Raw genomic sequence first — 27,538 nt, 5'->3', positions numbered from 1 at the left:
AGGGCAGTGAAATTATTCTAAAAATAGCTATGAAATACTAGATACATGCCATTATAAATTTTTCCAAACTCATAGAATGTACAACACCAAGAGCGAACTCAAATGTAAATCATCACAGGGGACTCTGGGTGATAATGATGTCATTGGAGATTCAATTGTAACAAATGCACCACTCTGATGGGGGATGCTGATGATAGGGGAGGCTGTGTATGTGTAGGGGTAGGGAATATATGATAAATCTTTGTGCCTTCTTCTCAATATTGCTGTGGACCTAAAACTGCCCTAGAAAATAAAGTCTATTTAAAAAAAAAAAAGAGAGAGAAAGGAAGACTGAAAGCCCGTTATCCAAACTTTCCCACTTCAGTAATATTTATAAATGCAAGAGCTTGATTTATGACCACATATGGACTCTAATGATGTTCATGTCTAAAAAAAGTCATGAAACTTGGCTGCTAGGGCCAGCACTTGACATGGGTATAGATTAATATCCTAGGAAGCCTTGTATTTACTCAAAGATCTGGATTTTATGATTCAATAAGGTTGCTATTGTCTGAAAGGCTGCAAGAGCAGAATGTCTCAAATCTTAAAGACTACATGAATCACTTAGGATCTTGCTAAAAGGCAGATGCTGACTTGGCATGTCTGGGGAACGGCCTGAGAGTCTGAATTTCTAATAAGTTCCCAGCTGATGCAGGTGCTCCTGGTCTGTGGAGAGTGCTTTGAGGTGCAGGGCTGTAGAGACACCTGCTCAAATTACTGCCACAAGGCAGTCAAATCAAGAAAACCTAACATGGGAATCACCATAAAACTATTGAAAACAAACCAACTCTCATTAAAACAGAAAAGATTTTGGATAATGGATATTGTGTGTTCCAGGGCTTTGACTTTGCTTAGGAGGTTGTCTACTTAAAAAACAAAACAAAACAAAACAAAAAACAGATACCTAATATAGTTCAAATTCATGGCATCACAAAAGTTACTACATGTCCATGGTGTATCATGGGGCAAAATACGTTTCCCTCTTCCCTGCTCCAGTGGAACAATCTAATTCAGACTAAGTCCAGTAGAGGGGATGCACTGTAACAGGTGAGGGTTGGCCCTTAGTACCAGTTCTGGGCTTTTACACAGAAGTTGGCTCGGCCAAAGAAGTTCCTACAAGGGGGTGGCAGATATATCAGCCGATGCCTCTTGGGTGTGGTTCTGTGGTGGAAAACCCTCAGGACTGTCAGTTAGTCAGCGGGGGTTCCTGTCTAAGGCGGGTGGATTGTGCCTCTCTGGGCAACAGACTAGGAGTAGGACTGTGCCTGCCTTGGGTTACAAGGGACCCAGCACCGCCTCACTCACCAAGTCTGCCCTGCTCTGAATTCAGGATGTATAGAAACACAGGGGGCAGACTGTGCCATTGGAGAAACTGAGTAGTGTCACAGACAAGCACTTCTATGATGTGGCATCTGACAATGTGGCTACTTGGTGAGAGCAGAGGTATGGAAGCTCCCTAAATCACCTCTGCAATCCATTCTAATTTCAGCGTTGCCGAGGCATGTATGCACTCAACCTCATTTTCATATTCTAAGAGCTAAGAGTATGCTGGGAAGCAGCTGATCCTGGATTAAACATTCACCCTGAAGACGGATATTCTGTGAAACGGCAATCAGAAGTTGGAGTACTTAGTTATCTCAATATCCACAGAATGCTACCCTGACAGCAAAATGCCTTGCATTGGTACAGCTGCATGTGTTTAATCTCATGCATCTAGCAAGGTCTAAGTTACCTTGGTGGTCATGGGTGGTCTTGTCTATGGGTTCTGGCCAAGGGCTGCCGCCTCAGCAAGTGTAAGTGGTTAAAAGGTACCTGGGTACAGTAATCATCAAAGCGAACTCTGAGGGGAAGGGTGGGGAGGAAAATGCCACAGGCAGGTGGCAGGCATGCTGAGCATGCTTGAGACGGGGAAAAGTGCGGCTGTGAGGGAGACGGCCAACTCTAGCACTGTAAGATCATCTGCCGTGGGTTCCCTCTCCCACATCCATGCTTCCTCTCCAGGTACCTGATCCTTGATGGCTTCCCAAAGACCAGGGACTCAGGCCAAGGTCTGAATTGGCTATCTTCTTAGGAAGGCTCGGAATGGCTATCACCCCATTCCCACTAACTCACACAGCAGGCAGAGTAAGGGACATGTGCCCACTTGGCCACAGTAACTGAAAGCCTGGTGAGAGGAACTTAACAAGTATGTGGTTAGGACTATAACTTTACTTGTGGTATATAAGTTGTCTTCAGTTTAGACAAAAAAGTTTTTTTTTAACATTACAATGTTGACATATGTGCTATAATATGTGCTCTGAGGGGTAATAACCCTTTCTAACATGAATAAAAACCCTGCTAGAGGCCCGAAGTGTAAGTATTAAATAGAAAATTATTCCAACTATCCTGGGCACATGGTATATTTAATAACCAGTAATGTCCCTTTTACTAAAATGTAACAGAACTATCTTTCCCAGATGCAGGGAAAAATATGAAGTGCTATAAGGAATGCTCTGAATCACAGTACATATACATGGCAACAGGAGGTAATTTGAAAATGAAAAAAGTACATGTGCATGCCAACATTCTTCATATAAAATCAAATTTGCTGTTCTTGCCATTTGGAATCCTCTCATGCATTCAGAATATTTGCATTAACCTTGTTTTCACTTGGGAGTAGCAACGTCTGTCTGGAAGAGAAGTGATTTTGAGAGTCAACTAGGATGACTGTCCACCCATTGATTTTCAAGCAATGTGAAACAAAAGCAATCTAGGTGACACACCCAGGAACTCAAAGCTTTTTCATATCAGCTGGGAAGTCTAATATTAATACACTGTGTGTTGGGGGAAGGGGGCTGGGAATGCGCCTCCTGGTTTTTCCACTGAAGTTAGTGAATTTTTTTTTTTTTTTGGCATGAAATTTCATGTTGTTCCACACCATGCCCTTGACTATTTCTAGAGCTTAATGCATTTCTGAAATTTCAATGTTGTGAAATTCGCCAGTGTGTATCATTAAGTACCTTATCAGTTAGCTCTTTTCTGGATATGATAAAGTCACGATGCCACTTACCTTCACAAACCAACAACTTGTCATTATAGAAGAATCCCACTGGACATTCACATCGGAAGCTGCCAACCATGTTGATGCACACCCCATTTTCACAGACCCCTGGGATCTCCCGGCACTCATCAATATCTAGAGACAGAGTAGTCATTCGTGAGTGACAGGACAGCACATGATCCCTGTGCAGGGTAAGACAAGATGCAAAGTTCTCGTGTGTGTGTGTGTGTGTGTGTGTGTGCATGTGTTGGGGTGATGGTGATGGCAATAGGGGACATTAATGAACAGCAAATTGAGGTAACTAAACCACTTTTCAGACATATGAGTCTAACCGGATTTAAAATATATCTTTTGGGTTTTGCTTCAGAATGTCAATTTTGTACAGGTAGAGGGCATCCTTGTATCCTCTGGGCACTGTGGATACACCAGATGAGTAAAATAGAAGGGATAGTCAAGGGTAAACAGTCTCTCCACACAAGTGTGCCTGTATTTAGGGAAAAAGGAGAGGTGAGCTGGTAAAGAACCGCAGAGGAGCACATGGTCATATGGGACTCTGATCTTTCAAATTCCAGTTCAACTCCCCCTTCCTATTTCATGTGGCTTTAGAAAGGAGGTAAGTCAGGTGTGGGGATGTCAGCTAGGCCAGGGCTGACAATGAAGACGAGGTCAGCACTGAGGAAGAACTGTCGCAGTAGACTGTGTGCCTCCTCAGGCTGGGAGTTGGGCTTGGTTTTCCATCACTGTGTTACGGTTCCTTAGCACTCTACATGACAGGTAGTAAGTGCTCAATTCAAATTTGTTCAATTAAGAGCAAGTGTCTGGCAGTGTGTTGGTGAGCACTAAAACAAGACCAAGAGTGAGAACATGACCAGGACCCAGGCTGCTAAGGCAGGGCTGGCCAGCTATGGAGAGAGACTTTGGGCACCTCACCAGCCTGGCCACGTCCCCAGCCTGGAGTGGTCCCATCTCTGTCTTATCCACTCTGAACTCCTGACCACTGAAGTGCCCTCTAGGATAAGAGTAGTAATAGTAATAATAATGGTAATAGTATTAATAGTAACAGCATCTCATTTGCTGCATGCCTGGTACATTTCTCAAGCATTCAACCTGTATTTATTGGCTGAATTATCACAGCTACCCTATGAGATGGTCTCGGTACTATGACTATTCTAACTAAGAGATGATGCCAGTGAGTCCAAGCCAGACTATATAACTTGCCCAAGACCAAGCAGCGAATGAGAGGCAGAGTCAGGATTTGACACTGGGACTCAGTTAACAGGCCACCCCGCCTCCCTTTTCATATAAGAAGATCGTATTAGGGTGATTTCCTACATCACCCTAATACAATCTTCACAGAACTGTCATCAACACTTTTGTTATCCTGGAGGGCCCTTCCACCAGCCCCTTGGCTGGGTTTGATGAAACACCTCAGCTGGGAGGTATGCAAAGCCTTGGTCTACAATCCAAAGTCTTCCAATTCACTAGTTTCTATGACTGTTGTTGAGATACTTTGTTTACTTATTATAGTCAGGAGCCTTTGCAAGGTACATGCTTTGCTAGCATACTTTGTGAGAAGATGATCATGGACTGAAGTGGAGCCTACAAGAGCTGCTGCAATTTTAGAAGAACCACAATCTATAACCCATCTGTTTTAAAGGAGAAATTTAATGTCATAGATTTATTTTAGACCCTTTTTAAAAAAAGGGCTTGATTCTGTGTGAAGGCAGAATTGACCTATTTAATGAAAAGAAACAGCTTAGAATCTCAAAGGGTTCATTGCTATTTTGAATACAGGCAATTATGTCTTTAGATCTTTCACACCTTTGTCATTCATGTCATGAAAAAGCCATGTAAAGTTACATCACAACTGTGTATCATAAGTAAACAAAAACCAAATTCAGATGCCATTCATTCACTGTGGGTTAGAACATGAAACATCATATTCACATTCATTTGTTTTAAATATAAGTGACATATTATTATCAAGTTTACCAATAACTGGCTGAGTCTAATTTCCAGCCATTGTTAGGTGTAAAATAGCAAAAGGATATACTAAAAATTATATTTTCTTTTCCTGTCAGGATTTTATTTGAACTTCAACTTAGAGAAGTTTATATTTTAAGACAAGATTAATAAACATGCTATAGTTTTAACCCTATATGAATGGACTCCACATGCCAACAATCATAAGATCTTCCAAAAGGAGAGTATAAAGCTTAAATAAAACAAAGCTTTTTAGTCATCTAAATATTTTGTCATGGTGGAATTTGGTAACAATAAGCATATAGCTAAATATCAGATGTCCAGTTTTCAAGAGCTAGAAGCAAACTAAACCACCAGTCAGGACTGTGTTCTGGTCCCCACTCTGTTATTAATTAGCTGGGTGGCCTTGGGTGAGTCTCTTTCCCTCTTTGGGCCTCTGTCTCCTCAAATATGAAGCAAGGCTTTTGGACTAGATGAAGTTTGAAGCCTTTCCAGCTCTCCTAGTGGACAACGCTAATGTTGTTTCTAGTCTTTGCTTACTGCCAACCTTGGAGGGCAGCCTTGCTGGGGTACACGCCTGGTCGGTCCGTGGAGAACCATTACCATTACAGACCACTTATCTTGTGATCACAGATTCTAGGGAGATTAAAAGATCTGTTTTGGGAAGGGGAAAAACAAAGCAGCTGGGGCCAGGTGTTCCATGCCAATGTCATTTAGCAGTTTTTCTTTCCAAACCATGAAGTTTCTTTGGACGTGGACGAGACTGTGGAGCCATATGGATTTGGCACTAAGGGAGCCAGGCTGATTGCTGGACCAGACTCTTGTTTTCTTAAACAAGGTCACTGGAAAGGCTGATGTGGACTTTAGTTTACTTATTATGAATAAGGTGGAATAAAGCAAGTGGTGATGTTTGCTACTAGACACAACTGTGCAGACTTAAGAGGGCATCTAAGGATGCATATAAATCACACCAGGGAAAAACTCAGAGAATGCAATAGCTTTCCATCTACTTTTATGTTATTTGGTTTTAAACCACAAGGGCATTGCCTGCACTGGCTGACTGCTGTGCAATACTTCTGAATCTTGCACAAGCATCTCTACCAATGTTGCGTTCTCTGCTTCATTTACCAGGTAGGGCCTCAGGCTGAAAAGATTTTTATTTCACATCTGAAATTCTCAAAGCAGATGACCTGAGGAGATTCCATGTAAGATAAAATTGATCCACAAGAGGACTTTATGTAAATAATCTACATGTAAGGATTGGTGTGAAAAGTCACTTAACCTGGTCTTAGTCAGAAGGAAGGATTGGGAATTACAGTCAAATCAAATGTCAACTGGCCCTACTCCCAGAATCTCTCCCCTTGCTGATGCCTAAGGTTGGTTTAACTATGCTTGATTGTCATTTTGGGAAAAGTTTTCCAATCCCCTTAATCATGAACAACAAATGCTGTTGCCAGTTAGGTGGAGCTGCACAGGGTGTTTGCACAGTTTGTTTCAAACTAAGAATCAGTGTTTCAATAAAGTGAAAGGCATTGTTTAACCTTTTTTTTTTCTTCTAAGAAAACAATGGGAACTGAGAAAATAATGGTGTACTCCTCTTGCTAACACAAAGGCAAAAAACAGAAAGTCCTGACAATGCCGTCATGACTCACCAACGGGTAAACCGGTGTAAATGTCGATGACAAAGCCTGGCCTTTGACTTCCACAGAGTGTAGCAAACTCATCTGCAATGAAGGTGGGATGGGAGGACAGGAGTCAGCAAAGAGCAATAATTAGACTGAAAAAAATTACTTTGTAAGCATTCTTGAAAGGTATTTGTCTGTAGTTTGAAGAATTTAAAATAAAAAGTAAACCTGAAAATTCCTACAGATATAATCTTGCCTGTAAGATAAATATGGAAGAAAAAAATGATCTCATGTTGATGTGATAATGAAGGAGAAGTAGAGACCCCCAGATCACATGCCACTCATTCACATGAGTTTGCCTGTAGGAGTTTGGATTTTGATATGGGTGTTGCTCAGCTCTGAACTCAGGGACTGGTAAGAGTGCCTCTCTCTACTCTGCATTAAGAGATCTAGGGTTTGAGGAACACATACAAAAGCCATTTTCTCAGTAGATTATAGGAGACCATAGCAAATCTAGCCACGTTCTTGACATCACATCGATTAATGACTAATTTGGGTCAATCAACCAACCTTTACCATTTTTTTTTCAGTTTTTGGAGCTGGATTTCATTTGGTACAGCTCTGTCATATTCCCTCCCTCTCCCTCTCTCCTTTTCTGTCTTTCTCTCACTTGAATTAGTCAAATTTTACAGATAATAAAGGATGAACTAAATTCTATTGGCAGTCCCTTCTAACTATGAGATTTTGTAATTCCAGATCATGACTGTAACTGGTAAGGTATGGTATCACTATAAGCTTCAGATGACCACTGCCTTATTGGTCACACTCAGTGAAAATTAGTATAAGATTTCTGGAAGTATTTTAATCAAAATATAGCACGTTATTCTCCTTGTGTTTTGTTTCCTTAATCTATGAGTGTTCACTTCCAACACTGTAATGCCAGCTGACATTGGTCATCCAAAGAAATTACAGGGACTCTTAAAATATGTGCAGATTTCACAGTTAACGAAAAGCCATGACCAGATTTGGTGAATATCCAATATCAAGAAGAAATCTTGCATTTTACACAAGAGTACGTAGATATTAAAAACTCAGGCAACCATTTCTAAAAGTAAATGTTAGTCTATATTAAGGGTTTCCAAAGTGGTCTCCAGAGGAATATGCAATAATCCATTAGGATAAAAAAGAAAATACTAGGACTTCTATCTTTGGAAAAATCTAATCTTTAAAAAAATTAATTTTGTGCACACTTTATATTAGAACAGCTCAGAAAAATAATAAATGCATTTTTCAATATAATTGAAAACAAATACATATACACATACATAGACCTATACACGTAGACTTTTACATATAAATGCACACCAGGTGTGTATAAGCTCCAGATTTTTCACCAACAGGTAAGTATCATCTAAAGTTGTAAAGACCATTGCTCAAGATCAAGGGTCAGCAAACTTTTTAATAAAAGGACACAGAGTAAAATATCTTAGGCTTTGCAGGCTGTACAGTCAGTCAAAACTATTTAATGCTGCCATGAAAGCAGCAGTAGACAATACAGAAATAAATTAGTGTGCTCTAATAAAGTTTTATTTATGGGCAACAAAACCTGAAGTTCATGTAACTTTCACATTATGAAATACTCTTCTCCTGTTTTTTTTCCAACCATTTAAAGTGTAGACATCCTTCTTAGCTTGCAGGCCATTCAAAAGTAGATGCTGGGATGGATTTGGTCCATTGGGTGTATTTTGCCAAGCCCTGGTCTAGAAACATTTTGCAGGGTAGAGGTAAATCGGAATTCTAAGTGGTGGTTATTATATTATTTCTGGAGTAAACAATGGATGGAATAATACATTTTACTAAAAAAGAATTTTCTGCTGCATACAAGGTCAGGTAGTGCCAAACAACAGATTTAATATTTTATATATCACTGTGGAAAATGGGGTAGGATTCCCTTTACAGAATACCCTCATCAATTCCTGGCATGATAATTTCAATTCACCCAAATTATAATCTTGGCAAATGATGTCATCATCATATACATAATGCATAGTGTATACCATATGACATAAGAACAGTATACTAATGTCTTCATTTCCTCAAAGGATGCAATTTAGCCCCCGTCCCTTTTTTGAAGACAAATAACATTATTTAGTTTCTTTCTCTATGAGAATATAAGAAGAAATTTATCTTGGATCTCAATATCAAGAAAAGTTGCACTTTCCTTTCATTTTGAGTTTTCTTTATGGTCATTGAGAATTTTGTACTTGATCACGTCTCCCTTTTCATAGGACCTGCTAGAAAGTTTGGGGCTAAAGTTATTGCTTATTTCAGGGCAAGTGTGTAGGAATTCCCGGCTTGGATTTTGTGTGTTAGTCCTGCTCCTGGCTCTACCTTTCTTACTCTTGTTTGTCATTTGCTTTATGCTTATTTCTTGTTTAACATTTACATTTTTGTAGGCTGCCTTTAATCATTTTTGGAATGAGTTTAGCTTTAAACAAGTAGAAAGACAAGGAATTATGTTTCCTTTATTGTCACATTGATTTGTCTAATGTTTCCAGTCTTTTAGTTACATGAAGAATTCAGTAACAATGAGAACATTGTTTATAGTTTATATTTTTGTGATATGCTGAGTTTACAAGTCTGGTTATGTGTTAGGGTATACATTAGAAAACATATTCTGTGACTCAATGTTCGGCTGGAATGACCAGCATCAATTGCGAATTTAAATCATGAGCCAGTTTTTTTCCCCTGTAAAGATAAACAATGCATGCTTTGCTTCCTTCACTAAGACTGATTTCCCCAACAATTCATGGGTAACTTTTCAACCTATATTTTTGATAATGGAGAAACTAAAACTCACCTGTACTTGGGATGGGACACTGTTCACAGGGCTTATTCCAGGCCCGGCCAATGTTGTAGGAACAGCAGCACATCTTCTTGGTCATGTTGAATAACAGTTCTCCATCACAGGTCTGGTTGTCAGCATAGTAGTTTCTGTAGCACAAACTTCTTCTCATATCTAGAAGGGAGGTTAAAAAAAAAAGGATTGGAGGGTTGGTGATGCCATGTGGGAAATCACAACAAATTTCTAAGTGGATACTCAACAAGCAAGTTTCATTTGAGTTGTATTGTAGCTTGACTTTGATAAGGGCACAAAAAACTTACTCTTACACAATGTTCTAGCTACCTACGCTGCTACAAGAAAAAGAATTTCAGAAGTATATTCCCTGATATTTCACGCCACAGAACTAAGTCATTATGTAGCTGTAGCATTAATAAACTTCAAATGACTCTCTGCCCAGTCTCCTAGTAACAATTCTCTACTGCCATTTGGCAGTAAGTTTCTCATTTTCGACTCATGATGTTTTAATACTGTAGGTCAGTGCTGTAAATATAATTGTACAAAGATACACCCAAAAGTCAAACAAAAGAAGTACTATTAACTGTTGTTTGGGATTTTCCAACATTACATTTTAGAGAAAACTCCCAGCCACCCACCCGTGGTGGTGAAAAAATGCCAAGTTATGATTTACAGGGGAAGAGGCTCCTAACAAGACAGTGAAGGGATGCCAGCACTCAGTCTGATGAGTAACACCTCCCTAAGGTGATGAACTTGTGAGCTCTCTTCCTCTTTGTGGATGAGAACTAAACATGCATTATTGAGAAAAGCCTGGACTTACCCATGCAATTATTTCCCCCATTCACTTGCATGTAGTCTGGAGGACAGATACAGGTGTAGTTGCCAACGGTGTTGTAACATGTCCCTGGACCACAGATTCCAGGAGTCTCACATTCATTCACATCTATAATCCAAAGAGAAAGTGGTATGTGAATATGAAAACTTTACATTTTGGAATGGCTTGATACTTAATGTCAATATGAATGTTGACAATAAAGGAGAAAAATCTATAGGGTATTTTCAAATAGGATAACAAAAATAGGTATTTCATTCATCCGTGTCCTCTCTCTGTGCAAATGTGTGTCTTTTGAGGAAAGAAGGTTTTAGAAAAGGAGACTCCGTCTCAAAAAAAAAAAAAAAAAAAAAAAAAAAAAGGAACTCCTGGCTGGACATGGTGGCTCATGCCTGTAATCTCCGCATTTCAGGAGGCCAAGGTAGGTGGATCACTTGAGGTCAGGAGTTCCAGACCAGCCTGGCCAACATGGTGAAACCCCATCTCTACTAAAAATACAAAAATTAGCCAGGCGTGGTGGTGCACACCTGTAGTCCCAGCTACTCTACTCGGGAGGCTGAGGCAGGAGAACTGCTTGAACCCTAGATACAGAGGTTGCAGTGAGCCAAGATCATGCCATTGCACTCCAGCCTGGGCAACAGAGCAAGACTCTGTCTCAAAACGAACAACAACAAAACAAAACAAAAACAAAAAAGAAAAGGAACTCTTGCCTTCTGACATGAGACATATCAAATATTATAATGAATCTCCTAATAAGTGAACCTATAACATCCTCAAAGGTAGGCAGAGATAGAAATATAGAGAAATTAAAATATCAAATATCCCTTAGGAAGACAAGCACACTTCTTACGTTCACAAAACCTATGATAGGGTATATAGTATCCCGAAGTCATTAACAGCTGGCTTCATGAATCTGCATTGGTAAGGCAGCATGGAGCATATTTCACATCCTCTCCCCACTTCCAAATGAAGGAGTTGATTCTAATCTTTGTTAACTCCATGGGTCTTAGAGCTGTCCCATATACCCTATGACGTTCAACTAATACTCACTGAGGTTGCTATTTGTCTGGGTGACCTAGTAAGACATTTAAAGAGCCAGGGGAATATTTCTTATGCAGAGCACAAGGAGGTCTTTTTCCTAAACAGTTGTGTGATTCCTCCATGTAGATGAAAACCATGGCTCATGGCCGAAGTGCTCTGAAACCTAGAAGTGGTTAATATTCTCCACCTTTCCAGTAACACAGAATGAACAAGGGCCACCACTCACAGCATAAAGCCAAAGGGCTGCCTTCTAGGAGAAGCTTATTTGAATACATGAGCACCAATGACAAGTGGTGAAGGATTAAAAGAAGAGGGCCCAGAACTCCCCCAAATAGAGAAGTAGCACTGAAATGGGACCTGTGCCACTCTCGTAAAAAATGGCTTTTCTGAAGAGCACGGAAAACTCTTTTGTAAGCATACATGAGACTATGGTCCAGCAGAATAAGATACTGTTTTTCTCAGGAAAAGAGGGAGATTTAGGACTTACCAGAAATGACATCATCTGAGTAACATGAGTCCAAATTGCCACATGTGTGACATATTTACCTGGCTATGCTCGTGTTTAGACCATTGTGTTACACTGCTAAATTCTGTTTTCCTGGTAACCATATTCTGGTTTTGCAGGTCAGTTCTCAATATCTGCAAGACCTTATCATCCTACAAGGACCATTTACCATCACACACTCGTGTATCTTCATTCAGGTAGTAGCCGGTTGGACAGCGGCACTGGAAACTCCCAAAGGTGTTGATACATTTTCCTCCTTGGCACAGCCCTGGTAGCTCCTGGCACTCATCAATATCTATCAAAATCAGAACAAAGGCATTCCTTTAGCATTGTAAATAAGCCCAAGGAAATTCAAGTTGTGTGCACTTTAAGACAAAGGAAACACAATTACCTTCCAATATAACGGTGATAGGATTTGGTCGGAAACCTTCCCCTCCAGGACAAAGAATTTTGTACTCGGCTATTGAAACAAAAATTCAAATTGAGTTGTTTTGAATCTAAAGTTTTCAGAAATGGTATCCTCAAGAGGAATACTGACATATCCCACTGAAAATGTTCATTTTCAGGAATCTTTACTTGTTACTCTGCATGTCTGAAGTAAGGTAACACCTTTGTGTACACTTCCCATTTTCCAGTGGTTTTTATTATGTGTCCCCAAGGCAAGGCCACTGCCCTCAGTCCTTGATCTCTAACCACTCCCTGGTCTTACATGCGTGTGGACCATTTATCCCGTACCTTCATTCATCCCTTGTTTCTTTTTACAGATTTTCTTTCCCTTTTTATTTTCTGAAAAACTTCATCTTCATTTTTATGTTCTGTTCAGCCTTACTTTCTGGGAATTACAGCTTCCCTTAATAACCTTAATTGGCTTGTTTCCAAAACCCTTTCCAAATAGAGCCTTAGGAAAAGCTGTTCTCTGTTGATTCCCATCCCAATTCTCTCCTTAATGACTAGAGACCTTTCTTGTGCCTCCGTTTCTATGGGTAGCAATATTGATTCTCCTGGTTTCCAAAAACAACTTTCTACAGTGTCCTTGGGTTCCCCCCATTCATTCTCTCATCCAAGTATTTTTACCCAGAACCATTTATTTCAGTGCCGTGCACCAGCACGGTGATATGTACAGGCCATGTGAATTAGAATGTCTGTAACCTGCTGCATCATCCCAGTGAGGACCTAAGATCAGTTCTTTCATAATGTCATGGTCGGTCCCGATCTGCTCATCCCTGTCCTGGCTTCCTGAAATTATACGTACATACGCCTATATGTACATATTCCAGTTCTAACTCTGGTCCAGATCTGGTGTGGCATGGATATCTATTGTTTTGCTACTCATTATTAATCTACAAAGCTGACTCCCCCAATTAAGTATCTTAGTTTGCCCCCTTCGACACCAATGAAATGAATAGTTCTCCTCTTCTACTTGTTCTCCTCTTTCTGCAATCATTCACACTTTTTGAGTTTCTTCTTTCATGTCACAATCTTCTTGAAGGCTCAATGAAGAAACGCACAAAGCCCCACCCTCTCCCAAGCAGAACTGACCTCTGTTTCTGAAGAGAAGAGAGAAGGAGAAGGAGGAGCCAGCTGAGCACTCACCCCTGTGCTGGGTGCTCTGCATGAGTGATTTCATTTAATCCTATGAGGTATTTTATGAATGCTAAGGAACTTGCCCGAGGTTACACGGGTGACAAGTAGTGGAGTCCTAATTCACACCAGGTGTGCTCTTTGTACCAACACAGCACTGTGTCTCCTCTTTCTTCTCTTTCTGAGGCCTATTTTGAATTATAGCGCTTATGTTTACGTCATAATTTGCCGACTGTGCTGTATTCTCCTGAAGGGCAGAATCCAGTCTAATTCATCTTTGCACATCCAGAGTACACACTCTAGGTATTCAACAAATATTTTTAGAAGAACTGAATACATGACCCTTCAGCAAAAAAAAGAATCCATACCTATCCCAATATATGCTATAAGCAGTAGCCACTGACTTTTGCCAAAGAAGCTACATCTAATTCTGAATCATAATACAGGACCCACTTGGAAAAATGAAAACCCTTTTATATTTTTAGGAGACATAGTTTGTATGTCCTTACAGTCACATGCTAAAGCTTTCTTTCAAGCCACACCATAAGAAAGGAATAATTTTCCATTTTGTAGTTGCTTCTAACTGCTTCTCTTCAAACCTAGGGACACTGAGTCTGGCCTAGAGCTTTCAAAACTAGTCAACAGATGAGAGGAGGAGAGTTAATCAATGTGTCCCTGGAAGGTAAGCAATATGGTGTAAGTAACCAAATCTGGAAAATCTTTAAAGTAATGCTATCTGCTTTTCACTTACACAGAAGTGAGATGTTACCTGCCCTACCTGATCTTTTGGTGGGAGCCAACCAGGAATATTTTCTGACTCTCTAACTGGGAACAAGGTCCCCTCTACAGGGCTGAGAGGACTTATCTTTCTTCTCTGATCTAAGAGTAGAAAAGGTTTACCTTCTGATCTAGAAAGGAGAACTGGCTGGGGTTGAAATAATAACAAATAGGAGGCCGTCCACTTACATGTGTTCACAGCAGGGCACATCTCACAAGGAGTACCCCAGGCTTTCCCCAGAGAACAGCAGCAGGAAGCTTTGGAAACACCAACTCCAATTTCATTGCTGCAGGCTGTATCTCCATTGTCTCCTCGAGGTCGAATATCCAAATAGCAATTTCCAGAGCGGGTGTCTATTTACCGTACACAAACACAAAAGCATCAGGCAGAATCTTTCTACTGGGGTTGAAAATTCAAACCCATTTCAGGAAGTGTCCAAACACCATAATTTACTTTTACTGAGAAATTAAAAAGTGCCCATGAACATTATACACTACCGAGAATCTTCCCTATGGAAAAGATATCTGAACACAAAGCAGAGATAGGAAACGTTTACATTTCTGTATCATTCATTTTGCAAACTTTGAGAATGGAATGTTTGGTGCTGTTTTCAAAATAATACACAGTATGCTTGCTTCTCTGAAAAGTTTTTAAGGTCTTACCAACACAGCCAACTCGAGTTGGGTTCAGTTCGAAATCAGGTGGGCAGTCACAGGTATAGCTGCCTGGAGTGTTGACACAGTTTCCACTGATGCACGTGGTTGGATCCAGGCATTCATTAACATCTAAAACCGAACAGCGAGCAGTGGAGTTAGCACCTGAGCCAGTGTAGGCAGATATCACCATAAAAGAACAGGGCCCAATCTACAGCTCCAAACAAGAATTCTAAAGCTACTAGTTATAACTGCATCTAGAAATGCAGTCTTCCACTTCAGAAATAGAACCCCTCAGGAAGGAAATACGGTATAGTCTTTGGTTGTCCTCCCCCGGAACACATTTACCATTCAAATTTGTCATCAGGATAAAATATAACTTTGGAACTAGGAAAAATATTCCAGTCAAGGTAACTGAAGGCAAAACACTGCTGTGATCTGGGTCGAACAAAAATTCAGACGCCGTTTTTAAGAAAATATATTGAGTATATGTGGCTTGTTATTTCATCAAATTAGAGCAAGATGTCCCAGGAACCCCTCAGAAGGGCAACTCTCGCTGCTTCCCCTGACACACACGTGAGGCTTAGCGTGTTCCCTGAGGTCGGCAAGGAGTCTCTCTCCATCATCCACGCTGAGTTGAGTATTTCCCTTTCAGTTTCTATTCCAAAAATATGTACAGAATTCCAGATATTTAGGACATGGGTTTTGGCAAATTCCACTCTGTACGATTCCTTTTGTCTGTTTTGAACACTCGTGAAATACTCAAGAATAGACGAACGGCTTCTGTGAGGAGGGACTGGAGAAGAAGGAAGACATCTTCACCTTGGTCCTCCCCTTGGATCTGGCAACCCTCCTGTGGGTTGTGCTGCAGAAGATTTTTTTGTTCAAATTGCATGTGAATTTGGATGGACAGGGCCAGAGTAACATAAATGAGATTAGACAGAACGATGTTGATAGTGATCTGGGGCACACAGGAGAGGGGACAGGCCACGGAGAGGGGACTTCCTGAGGCATGCAAGAGACCCAGCCTGGTCTCATCATAGTTTTAAGGAAAACCAAGGGAAGAATGTGTGGCTGGAGAAGAATACTCCATCCAGAGCATTTGCAGGGTGGTGGTGGTGGTCATGATCTGGAGAGCCCCTGAGTCATGGTTTGTTTAGGTGGTTGAAAAGACCAGATTTTTTCCTGAAATTTGAACTCATACAGAACATAAGTTGTTTCTTCAGTATCCTCGAACAGAGGGGTGAATCAGGAAGGGGAAATGCAAATGGCTTTCAAAGTCTTAATGCCAAAGAGAACCGAGTGGCAGTCTGCTGGGTGCCTCCAGTTTTTCAAAGCTTTTTATAATGTTCCCTGAGAGTCCCTGGGTCAACAAGAAAATGATTTATACACTAGAGATAGGTGGCTGAGCTCTGTGTACCAGGTACTCTGGTGACCATGCACAGGGCAGGGGTAGGAAGGAGTGGGGTGGGTATTGCAACGACAAAGTACAAGGAGAAAACCCATGATCCTAGGGCATGGCCTCCAAAAGGAAACTCTCCGACAATGTACCCAAGTAGAAAAGGAAATGGCTGGGAAGCTACACAGCTGGAGCACCCCTAGAACATTCCTTTGTAGCCACAAACTCAATTTCAAGGCTACAAACTCTGCTCCTTCAATTGTCTTCGACTCTTCCCTCCGGATCCTCACCTCCAATCAGTTCCAGTTCCACCTCCAATCACCTCTCAATCAGGTGTGAGAAAATGTATCTGTGATTCTTACTACTTCCCCCTAGATTTTCTTGTCCTCTGTGATGGCCCTTGTGTAGCCCCAGGGAGGCTCCACTAGCTGGGTCCCCCAGGACACCAGGGAGCCGATTTTGATGCGAGCAGAGGTCTTACCTGTGCAGTTCCCGCCGCTTCTGTCCAGTTCATAGCCTATCTCACACTCACAGCGGAACAGGCCTGGGAGGTTGTGGCAAGTTCCAAAGACACAGATGTTTGGAAGGGAGCACTCATCAATATCTTGGGGGAGGGAGAAAAAAAGCAAAGCAGTTAATTTATATTTTTCTAAAAACACCTGCCAAATATCATTAGGCAACTAATGTAAATATTAAGAAAATGCAGACTACCTAACACAAATCTGGGCACTTCTCCTATAGACTTTTAGATGATTTGTCATACACAGGGAAGTCTCGTAGGTGAGAGGTTACTTTTCCTCAGTCATGCCAAGCAGCAGGCTGAGTATTTTACAGATACGTATCTCATTTGTAGTTTTCCCCGTAGGTCCACATCAGTTCCGTAAAGTAAGAGCCAAGCAAGCCACCTTACACTAGATTTGCGTGTGTTTTTTTTTAATCTATCTATCTAGTCACTGTTTTTGTTATGAATTAAAATTTCACAAGCCACAATGTCTTTTGGGGAACTGTCATAATTAGTTGCATAATCTCCAGTGTCCCTAGTCCTATGGCTTGTGTTTGCCTTTGTTGATGAAGATTGAAAAACCGCGCACGCTTCTTCCAGGCCTCTGTCTCTGCCTCCTGTTAACATTCTTCGTGTGCAGTTGACACATAGTCACATTTTCAGGCTTGAGACTAGCTTTAAATAGCCATGACCACTCCGCCAGCCATGATTTATATTAAGAACAAACAAACAAACAAAACCTTCCCTTATAGCAATAAGAGAAGCACAACTTTCACTGTGACTATTCATGTTACCAGAGGTGGCACAGTACCTGTTTTCCTTGGATATTTGGAGTAACAAAAGTAAACAAGGCATTAGGCACATGATCAAGAGCATAATCTGGTTTCTTGACTCCAAGGAGTTTTATATCAAACTCTGCATATTTAATATAAACTGTATAAAGAACACCCAATGGTTCCATAACAAAGAAAAGTATTTACATAAAAATACGTGAGGGAATGAGTATGCACGTCATAGCTAATGACTGATTTTGAGTTCATGGCTTGTTAACAAGGAACAACTATTAACTAATACATTCATCAGGTCTTGTTTAAACTCCTACTGACAATCGTTATCATTTGTTTATTTCTACTGAAATCTTCTTCTCAATGAAGGAGAATGTGCTTCAATTTGACAAATGTGGGTATACGGAAGAATCTTGTGTTTCCTAATGGGATCCAGCCTTAGCTAACAGGTTCCCAGGACTCTTCCTGTCTGACTAACACTTATCAGAATGACAGAGCCTAAAGCTGAGAGATACCAGGCCATATGGCAGTATCCCAAGCGTCCCCTATTGAACAGATTTGCAAACGTGTCCCATGTTCATATATGTTAGATATTTAGAGCAAATGTGAGACATACCATTCTATGTATGGACAAGACTATTTGCTCTGCTTTTATTTCTAGAAACCAAATACAGTGGAGATTAAAACCTGTGTTTCCATATTTAGTGATAATCCCATAAACAGGACATTATCAGGGAACTTGCACTTTGAGCTCTTTTCCCCCTCAGTAGGGATAAATGGGTTGTGTCCCCCTCAGTAGGGATAAATGGGTTGCATCTCCCTCGGTAGGGATAAATGGGTTGCATCTCCCTCGGCAGGGATAAATGGGTTGCACTGAGTTAACCACACCTGGTTACCCTCACTGACCAATGGGTATACCCTTGCAGACCATACGGCCAAGGCTGGATATACAGCTTGTGGCCAGTCAGCTGAGGTTTTCTATGCACCAAGAGAAATGGTCAGCTGGAAACCTAACCCCTCTACAAACTGAACTGACCAGCTTAGACATGAAGCTAAAACACACCTCAGTTAAAAAAAAAAAAAAAAAAAGCATCAGGAATGTTTAAATAACCTAATCTCATCAAGCCCGACAAGGCTCCCAGCGGCTTCCCCATCAGTTACCTTCACAGGCTTTCCCGTCAGCACTGGGCACGAAGCCCATGTCGCATTCACAGCGGTATCCTCCCGGGGCATTGAGGCACTGGCCGTTGCCACAGAGATTCAGATTCTCAGAGCACTCATCAAGGTCTACAGCCGGAAAGAAACACACGTTACTTTTCCTCGGTTAGGGGCTTTCGAATTCCTCAGGTCTAACAACTTTCCAGTGTGGCAATGTTTTGGCATAACTTCAATGTGACACATTTAAAGTCATTTATTTTTCTCTTTGGAAGGCTAATCTTGAATATGCAATTTACATGGGGCTGATTCAGAATCCTGAATAATGATTTACCCTGAATGAGGTAAAATGAATAAGCCGAAGGAATCATGCAAACCAAGGCCTGTTCAAGAAGGGTCATCCGCATGGAGGGCACACCCATGACGGGAAATGACACATCATGTTTGTGTCTATTTCTCAAGTTTCAGGCTTAGCTTAGATGGGCACCAAAAGTGCAAAAGAATGGCAACCATAGGGGAGAAGAAAAATTTCATCTGCTTAATCTCTACCTAGTTTTCTTGATAATCACAGGCATTTAAATATCAAACACATAAACCACACATGTCTAATACATGGAATTTGAATAGGTTCTCAAAATGATGGGAGGTTTTTGATGACAAAACATCAATAAGTTAGGCAAAAATGATTTCCTCTGAGATAAAACTTTCAGTGAATTAAAAAAAAAAAATTCCAGGTAAATCACTTAATGGGCCTTAGCCTCTATTGTGCTTAAATGACTTTTTATGAACAAAGTGCTCAGGATAAATTAATGCTTTAAATTATAGGAACAGCTACGCGACCTAATGGCCAATGGATCTTACTATTTTATTTAACTCCAGAGCTCTGATATAAAAAGTGCTGTCTGTAAATACATGCACATGTTAAGTATACGTATAATTTATGTAATGACAAGTCTAATCATGTATGTTTAAATGCGTATAGCAGTTTATGTTAATTCTATGACTATTAATTAGAGCCAAAAAGAAAATTTCATTCATATATTATTGCAAAACCAGAAGTGAATGAATTCCATAGCAGGTTTGAAATTTTTACTTATACCAATATGGAATGTTGATGATGATGATGATGACGATGGCCTGTTGGAGAAAAATATATACTGTTCTTCTAATCTAGAACATCTAATCCCTTCTCCTTATATAGCTTCCTTCCTTCCTTTCTGTGTTGTTACAGAAAGGAAGTTGTTGATGAGAAATAGGCAAAAAACATAAAGGCCAGGCATATAAAAAGAAGTATGATTTGTTTAAATTAAGGACATCATTATATACAGCTATATAATGATATATACAATTGTAAATATTATAAGGCCTAGCTGACTTGAGGTGGGAGAATGGTATGACTTTTTGTATCATTTTTGTGTTAGAGCACAGATCACTGTAAATGATGTGATAATGGCACCTAAACATCTATCTATCTATTCATCTATCTATCTATCTATCTATCTATCTATCTATCCATCCATCCATCCATCCATCTATGTATCTATCGAGAAGCTTTTGAGGTCTCCCTAATTGACCTGGTTCCAATCTTTTTTTTTTTTTTTCCCACAGAGCTCTAGTGTCAAATGATGAATCTTTTCTATTAAGTGGCCTAGTCTTCAAAAAAGAATTGCTAGCCTGTGAAATGTGGAATGCCTTGCTTCTCTGACTAGTGTCGACACGTTTGTTTCTAGCGTGAACACACCTGTACAAGTGAAGCCATCGCCTGTGTATCCTTCCTTGCACAGACAGCGGTAAGATCCCATGGTATTCTTGCAGTCTGCATGCTGGCTGCACATATGGGTTCCATTGGAACATTCGTCCAGATCTTATGGAAAAAGGTTATATCGTTATTAACAGAAAGTGTGACATTTAAAACCAATGATACACAAATTAAAATAACTTTACAGAATTAATATTTTCATATGTGTAATCTATGCAGTCCTTGATAAGCAATCTCTGTTACTTTCCTACTCACCAGTGCACTTAATGCCATCTCCAATCCACCCAGGACTGCAGCTACATTTGAAGCTTCCTGCTGTGTTGGTACACACAGCATGTCTGCCACAGTTGTGTGCTCCAATTTCACATTCATTGATGTCTGGAAAAATGAGCAGCGATTTAGAAAAAGGCTCAGCACAAATGTCTTTTGGTTTTTAAAATAAGTAATATTCAAAAGTTGGCTTGCCTTCAAACTTCCCATGATATAGTATAGATTGGTTTTGCATCCATATATAAACTCTACATATATTAAACAGCTTTAAATTTCAAATTATAAAGATATAACAATATGATTGTACTAGCTACTATTAACTCTAATTATTTTCCATATTTTAATGTGAGTTTCCAGTCACTGCAAAGTGACCTTTTATAGCTGAAGACCATAAAAAATGAGTTGCTTAATTTTCTATGGTTTTAATACTCCTTGTCATATATTTTCTATTGCTAATATTTTTAGTAAGTGAACTATGGAGTAATGATGCACATTATTTTCATATCTTGTATAGACAAAAAATACAAACCTGTTGCCATGTTAGAAAATTTTTGCATTATATTCTATATATAAAATATATTTTATTCTTAAATTTAAAAGTTATTTAATTATGCTTTATTTCTATAAAAGCTTTACTTTAGGTATTGCTAATTTAAGCATTTGCAGAAAATGTTCCTTAAGGCAGTATATAAGCCATCTTTTCCCTAGCTTTAGAGTCCTAGCACATCGGAGAGCCTAGTTTCTTGTATATTTCATGTAAAACTCAAGTTAATCCAATGGGGATTTTGTCAGAATATAAGGAGTACCAGATTAGGGTCACATTACTAAAAGACTCCAAATTTTCCAAAATGCTCTATTCTCCAAAATTTCATTGTCAACTTTAGCCAAGATACACTCTCTAATATAAATATGTTACAGAAAAGAATATAAAGTATTAAGTGAAAATTTCCTGAGATGAGCCTATTCTATAATGGGTTACCCTCATAATCAACTTTGTCATTAACTAAGAACAAAAACTCATAAATATGGTACTCTATATGGAAATCAATATCTAACACCAATCTTAGGTCAAGAAGAACAACTTTGCCATACAAAACACTGCAAGAATTTCCAGTGAACACTTGAATAGTGGCGTGAAAAAGAAACTGGGCAAGTAATTCATGTTTGCCGTTTTGTTTACTTATGAAGCCCAATTAAATGATTTGAAAGTGTTTGCAAACATGCCCCCTTCCCTCCCTTCCCCTCCCCTCCTCTCCCCTCCCCTCTCCTTTCCTTTCATTTCCTTTTATGGAGTTTTGCTCTTGTCGCCCAGGCTGCAGTGCAATGGTATGATCTTGGTTCACTGCAACCTCCAGCTCTTGGATTTAAGCAATTCTCCTGGCTCAGCCTCCCTAGTAGCTGGAATTACAGGCGCCTGCCACCACGCCGGCTATTTTTTTTATTTTTTTATTTTTAGTAGAGATGGGTTTTCACCATGCTGGTCAGGCTGGTCTTGAACTCCTAACCTCAGGTGATCCGCCCACCTTGGCCTCCCAAAGTGCAGGGATTACAAGTGTGAGCCATTGCGCCTGGCAGAGCTCATTTCTTTAGTCATATCAGGATTTTATTCTAAGCCTTGCTTTATGGAGTTCCCAAAATATTGGTGAATATTAAGTGACTTATAGAAATACTCACTAATATCTTCTACTAAGCATAATTTTCAGAGATGACCACAACCTATTAATCTAGTAATTCTGTAATCTTTTTCTTTCCAATTTTCTAATGACCAAAGGTACTCTTATTTTATGAGTATTATCATTTTCATATGGCTTTTTACCTTCCATGTTTAATCTTGCAATTAAGAAAATGATCATTTCTTTTTAAAGGACAGTCTCTTTTAAAAATCATCAATAATATGCTAACAGAAATTTATGATTTAAGAAAGTGTTTTCAGTTTTATGGCAATGTTTTCAAGGTGAAAAGAAACTATATTTACAAGAGGCTGTGTATCATGGGCTTTCGGGTAATAGGAGAGAGTAACTCAGAGGCCAATATTCAATTCTCCATTTTGTGAATATTTGTATAAGTTATTATCTCAATGCTTTACACTCCCAGTATGTAACAATTGGAGAGACTTCAAGCGGTCATAAAGTATAAAAGCATCTCCAAATAAAAGGTTTTTGCATGTGGGTGTGTGTGCATGTATGCACCAACCATTATTCATTAATTGTTTCTATGGCAGACTTGGACTGTAATTCATCATAAAAGCAAACAGAAGGGGAAAGTGAGCCATAAGGAAAACAAGCAAACAAAAATGCTGTATTGAAACGCTCTTCAATAATGTGAAGGAAACACAGTATATGTTTGCCAAAAATCTCTCTTTCTGTAAAAATGTTCTCTTTCCTGCACAAGTTCACTGCAAACAGAAAATTCCTTTTTAAGATTAAGAATAGCATAAGCCAAGAAAAGCAAAGAAATTCAAATTTAAAGGTGACACCACAACCTTCTCAACCTCACCAAACCTTTGTCACAAAGACTCAAAGGTCCTCTTGCATGGCTGTCTTGAAGGGTAAGGGTGCGGTGTGAGCAGATCCTGCTCACAGGCTCTGCGTATGTCCCATGCAAGTCTGATATCCAAGTACGGGCTTGTGTTCGGGGCTGCTGTGGCCTCCTCTTACAGTCACACAGGGAGAGGCTGTATCACCCACACAAACACCTGCCTTCCCCGCCATCTGGGCATCCGTCTCCTGGATTCTAACCTGGCAGAGCTGTGCACTGCAGAAACTCCTTGATTAGGCATTGAGGAAGAGGGCGTTACCATGAATGGAGAGGCCAAACGTGAAGGCTACTTGGATTTCTTAATTTGGATCCAAATTTGAGCCAACACTATTAACTGAACACCCATGGAATTTTCAAAGGCTGACAACCAGCGAAGGAAAATTAGCAGTGATAAGAAACTGGAAGGAAATGAACACAAATTCTCACTGACTGTTGGTGGCTGAAATATATGATTCTCTCCTATGGACCAAGACCCACCAGAGACATTTCTTTTGTGAAAGGAACCAGCTAGTTTCCAATAGAGAATTACCCAGAAATCCTGCTATTTTAACTGAAAACAAGTCTGATTTAATTCCACTTAATGGTATGCTTGCTTTATTCATGAACTAAGTAAGCACGTGATGGGAGGCAGGGTCTTAAAATTAGCCTGTGAAAGCCAGGACCACCCATCAAAGATGACACCTAGCAGGGCCTTAATTATGTAGAACAGGCAGCAGATGCCTTACATTGGGTCACAGAAAAATTGTAATCCAGCCCACTTAAGCCAAGGATAGAAAAGCTGTGTTCTACGTTTCAAGCAAATGTGTTCTCTCTCCATTAAATGGAACTTTCCCCCTTGGCAATACCCACGGTCTGAACAAAGCTTAAGGAGTAAAAAGAAACCCTTAGCATCTGTGTGGGCTGGGAATGTAAGTCAGTGGGTGGATTCTGAACATTGCTAAAGTGATTGGGGGAAAAAACATGTTTATTTGTTAAAATGGAAACACTCAGTAATGACAGGGAGCTGAAATATTCAGACAAAACTGTAATGGAGCCCAGAAACAAAACTGCCTTATGAAATAGCATACATATTTTCATAATTCTTTTCATTAAACAATAATCTAAACAAATACATAGATAAATAAGTAGACATATTCCTTTTGTCTGCTTGTTCATCCAATTAGGCAAGACACATATCTCTACTTACATTAGTTGCCTGGAACATTATAAACAAAGCTATCACCAAGGTAACCTGATGGTGTTCTAAGTTGTGAATGACACGAATTTTAAACTAAAAGCAGCTAAAAGAGCCTTAGTGACATGGGATTCAAAAAACATTTTGCCCCAGATTTTTAAAAACATGTTTTCAAGTATACCAAACTTACTGTTTGGTTAAGCCATTTCCAATCAAATGTGATGTCCTTCCACAGGTCAGGGCTGTTACTCACCCAAGGAGAACATTTGAGTAACTGCAGAGCACCCTGGTGATTTGTTCAAGAGCATGAATGAGATTTACTAAGAACACAATTCAGGGTACTATTCCTTCAGATGAGACTATCACATGCCACGTTACTCTGGTATCAAAGAGGCATACAACTCAAGTCTTCCCACGTGCTAGCTGGATTTTATCAAACTGGCAAATCATTTTAGTCTGTAATTTTTAAAACTGGAGGAAGAGCTCAAGTGTTTCTTTGACTTCAAATCTATGTTCATGTGATTGACTCAAAGGCTGCTGTTCTTTTTTTTTTTTTTTTTTTTGAGACGGAGTCTCGCTCTGTCGCCCAGGCTGGAGTGCAGTGGCCGGATCTCAGCTCACTGCAAGCTCCGCCTCCCGGGTTCACGCCATTCTCCTGCCTGAGCCTCCCGAGTAGCTGGGACTACAGGCGCCTGCCACCTCACCTGGCTAGTTTTTTGTATGTTTTAGTAGAGACGGGGTTTCACCATGTTAGCCAGGATGGTCTCAATCTCCTGACCTCGTGATCCGCCCGTCTCGGCCTCCCAAAGTGCTGGGATTACAGGCTTGAGCCACCGCGCCTGGCCAGGCTGCTGTTCTTAATGTAAAGCTGATGTCACTTCATGCGACTGTAGTGCACAGCTCTGTCATCATGGTCTTAGTATCTGTGCAAATTCAACTATGAAACACAAGCCTTTCTTTATAAAGAGGAAGATTTTCCTTCTTTAAACTGATTTCAAGCATGAATCGGTAAACAGTAGCATAAAATTTTTGCTAGACTGTTACATTCTCAAATGAAACAAAATAATGGACAATAGATAAAGACTAGAAGCAATGGCTTTCATTAAAATGGCCTCTAGACACTGTGTCTACGTTTCATTTAATTTGACAATAGCTTTTATTTATTGACCAGCACTGCGCCAACAGCATTGTATACGTTATATCTAATGTACCTAAAACTACATTAAATAACATGAAAATTTAGGCTTTCTTCAGGGTAAGGCCTAAAATAATCAGCCACTACACATGACCCAGTTAGTTAGAATTTGGAGCACTGAATTCTAGAGACCTCTTTCTTCCAGGGAATGAAGGCTGTTCCATGAGATTAACTTCTCCTTTCTTTTTTATTTTATTTTATTTTATTATTTATTTATTTTTATTATTACACTTTAAGTTCTAGGGTACATGTGCACAATGTGCAGGTTTGTTACATATGTATACATGTGCCATGTTGGTGTGCTACCATTTGACCCAGCCATCCCATTACTGGGTATATACCCAAAGGATTATAAATCATGCCGCTATAAAGACACATGCACACGTATGTTTATTGCGGCACTATCCACAACAGCAAAGACTTGGAACCAACCCAAATGTCCATCAGTGACAGACTGGATTAAGAAAATGTGGCACACATACAACTTCTCCTTTCTTAAGCATCACTGCCTCTGGGTCGAATTTCAATGTGCTCAGCTTAGCCAAACAATGGTATTATCCTCTTATTAGTTAAAACATAATACAGAACTATCTTACGTTTCTTTTCACTACTGCCAGACCATCATCCCTGACCAAGTCCTATATTTATAATGGAAGCTAAAAATAAAGCTTGAACCATAGACACACAAAGCTAAGCACCATTTGTACCGAGAAGCCACATGGGGAGTCGAGAGTTTAAACACTGTGCCATTTATCAGAATGGACCCCTAGCCAGGCTTCATGTAAGGAGTAGCATAGTGAAAATGAAAACATTCCAGCTTCATGCTTCTTCTCATAATTTGGCTAGCATCTGTTATTTCTGAACCAACAATAATATTATTGCCCTTATCCTACATATCAATAAATGTGAAATAGCATTATTGGCCAGTTTGAAACAATAATAAATATATTTTGGTGTTTTCTTGAAATATGTTGACATAATTAAGAGGAGGAGCTGCACATTTGCCACACGGCCAATCTGCAAATATTTTAATGTTTGTTTTAAGTCATAAGAGCTTGCCAAACTGGTTTTTGGAATTAAAGACTGTTATTTATAAAGAAATTATTCAGTTACCTAATTCAAGCTCACCATGGTTTCCACTATGTTTTAAATTATGTTATATGCCATAATCTGTTAAATAAATATAAGTAACTAGAATAAAACTTTATCATATCATTCCATGGACTTAATGTCATTGCCTCATATTTGAAAATACCAACTAAACACTTATAAACTGAACACAATGTCATTACCACAGAGTAACTTCTTCCATTTGGCATTTAATAGGATAGTCTCCTACAAATATTGTGAAAACATTTTCTCATGTGCTATTGGTAATAGACAAACAACACTGCAAATGGTTCCATTATCACTTCGTAAGATTTGCTAAGCCCCACGAACGAAGATTCACTGGGACTAACACAACTTAATACATCAAAAGTGCTCCTAGTGAGAATTGATGAAATATATGAATTGTAGGATGTGTTCCTTTAAAGAGCAATTCCAGTTATAAACCGTAATGTAAATGAAGTGTTGGCAAAGGAGGTTATTGGAAAAGGCTTGCTTCGGTAAAGGACCATGAATATTTGGTAATTAGCATGTTCAGTAATTTGATATGAAAATGTGATTTTTAACTTCATAAAAAATGTGTTATTTACAGTGTTAATTTATTCAATACACCTTTCTTCCCCCAACAGGTCAAGAAAAAACCTTCAACTTGGATCCAATATAAATGATGACAAGTTTCAAAGAAGTGGTAGCTAAATTAATGAAAAATGTTATGCA

At 39.6% G+C, this 27,538-nt stretch overlaps 1 protein-coding gene and 1 long non-coding RNA gene across 2 annotated transcripts in view; one reads left to right on the top strand and one right to left on the bottom strand.

Moving 5' to 3' along the window:
• LOC116272788 (fibrillin-1) overlaps positions 1 to 27,538 on the bottom strand; it is a 236,939-nt gene that overhangs the window by 45,229 nt on the left and 164,172 nt on the right. Inside the window, exons 32-43 of the mRNA XM_031661595.1 lie at positions 20,793 to 20,915; positions 20,520 to 20,642; positions 18,785 to 18,910; positions 16,818 to 16,940; positions 14,947 to 15,069; positions 14,473 to 14,637; positions 12,317 to 12,385; positions 12,095 to 12,220; positions 10,368 to 10,490; positions 9,548 to 9,706; positions 6,715 to 6,786; positions 3,089 to 3,214 (exon numbers count right to left, since the gene is read on the bottom strand). Coding sequence (XP_031517455.1) covers positions 3,089 to 3,214; positions 6,715 to 6,786; positions 9,548 to 9,706; positions 10,368 to 10,490; positions 12,095 to 12,220; positions 12,317 to 12,385; positions 14,473 to 14,637; positions 14,947 to 15,069; positions 16,818 to 16,940; positions 18,785 to 18,910; positions 20,520 to 20,642; positions 20,793 to 20,915 — 1,458 coding nt within the window. The remainder of the gene's footprint in view (positions 1 to 3,088; positions 3,215 to 6,714; positions 6,787 to 9,547; positions 9,707 to 10,367; positions 10,491 to 12,094; positions 12,221 to 12,316; positions 12,386 to 14,472; positions 14,638 to 14,946; positions 15,070 to 16,817; positions 16,941 to 18,784; positions 18,911 to 20,519; positions 20,643 to 20,792; positions 20,916 to 27,538) is intronic.
• Positions 3,182 to 27,526, top strand: LOC103885814. The gene is made up of 4 exons (XR_649109.2): positions 3,182 to 3,270; positions 14,110 to 14,188; positions 20,387 to 20,568; positions 27,451 to 27,526. It is a non-coding gene; the product is annotated as an uncharacterized LOC103885814 (long non-coding RNA).

Source organism: Papio anubis, unplaced genomic scaffold (assembly GCF_008728515.1).
Source record: "Papio anubis isolate 15944 unplaced genomic scaffold, Panubis1.0 scaffold20, whole genome shotgun sequence".
In the NCBI taxonomy this organism is placed as follows: Eukaryota; Metazoa; Chordata; class Mammalia; order Primates; family Cercopithecidae; genus Papio; species Papio anubis.
Note: the sequence above shows the minus strand (reverse complement) of the source record. Positions and strands in the feature narration are given on the sequence as shown.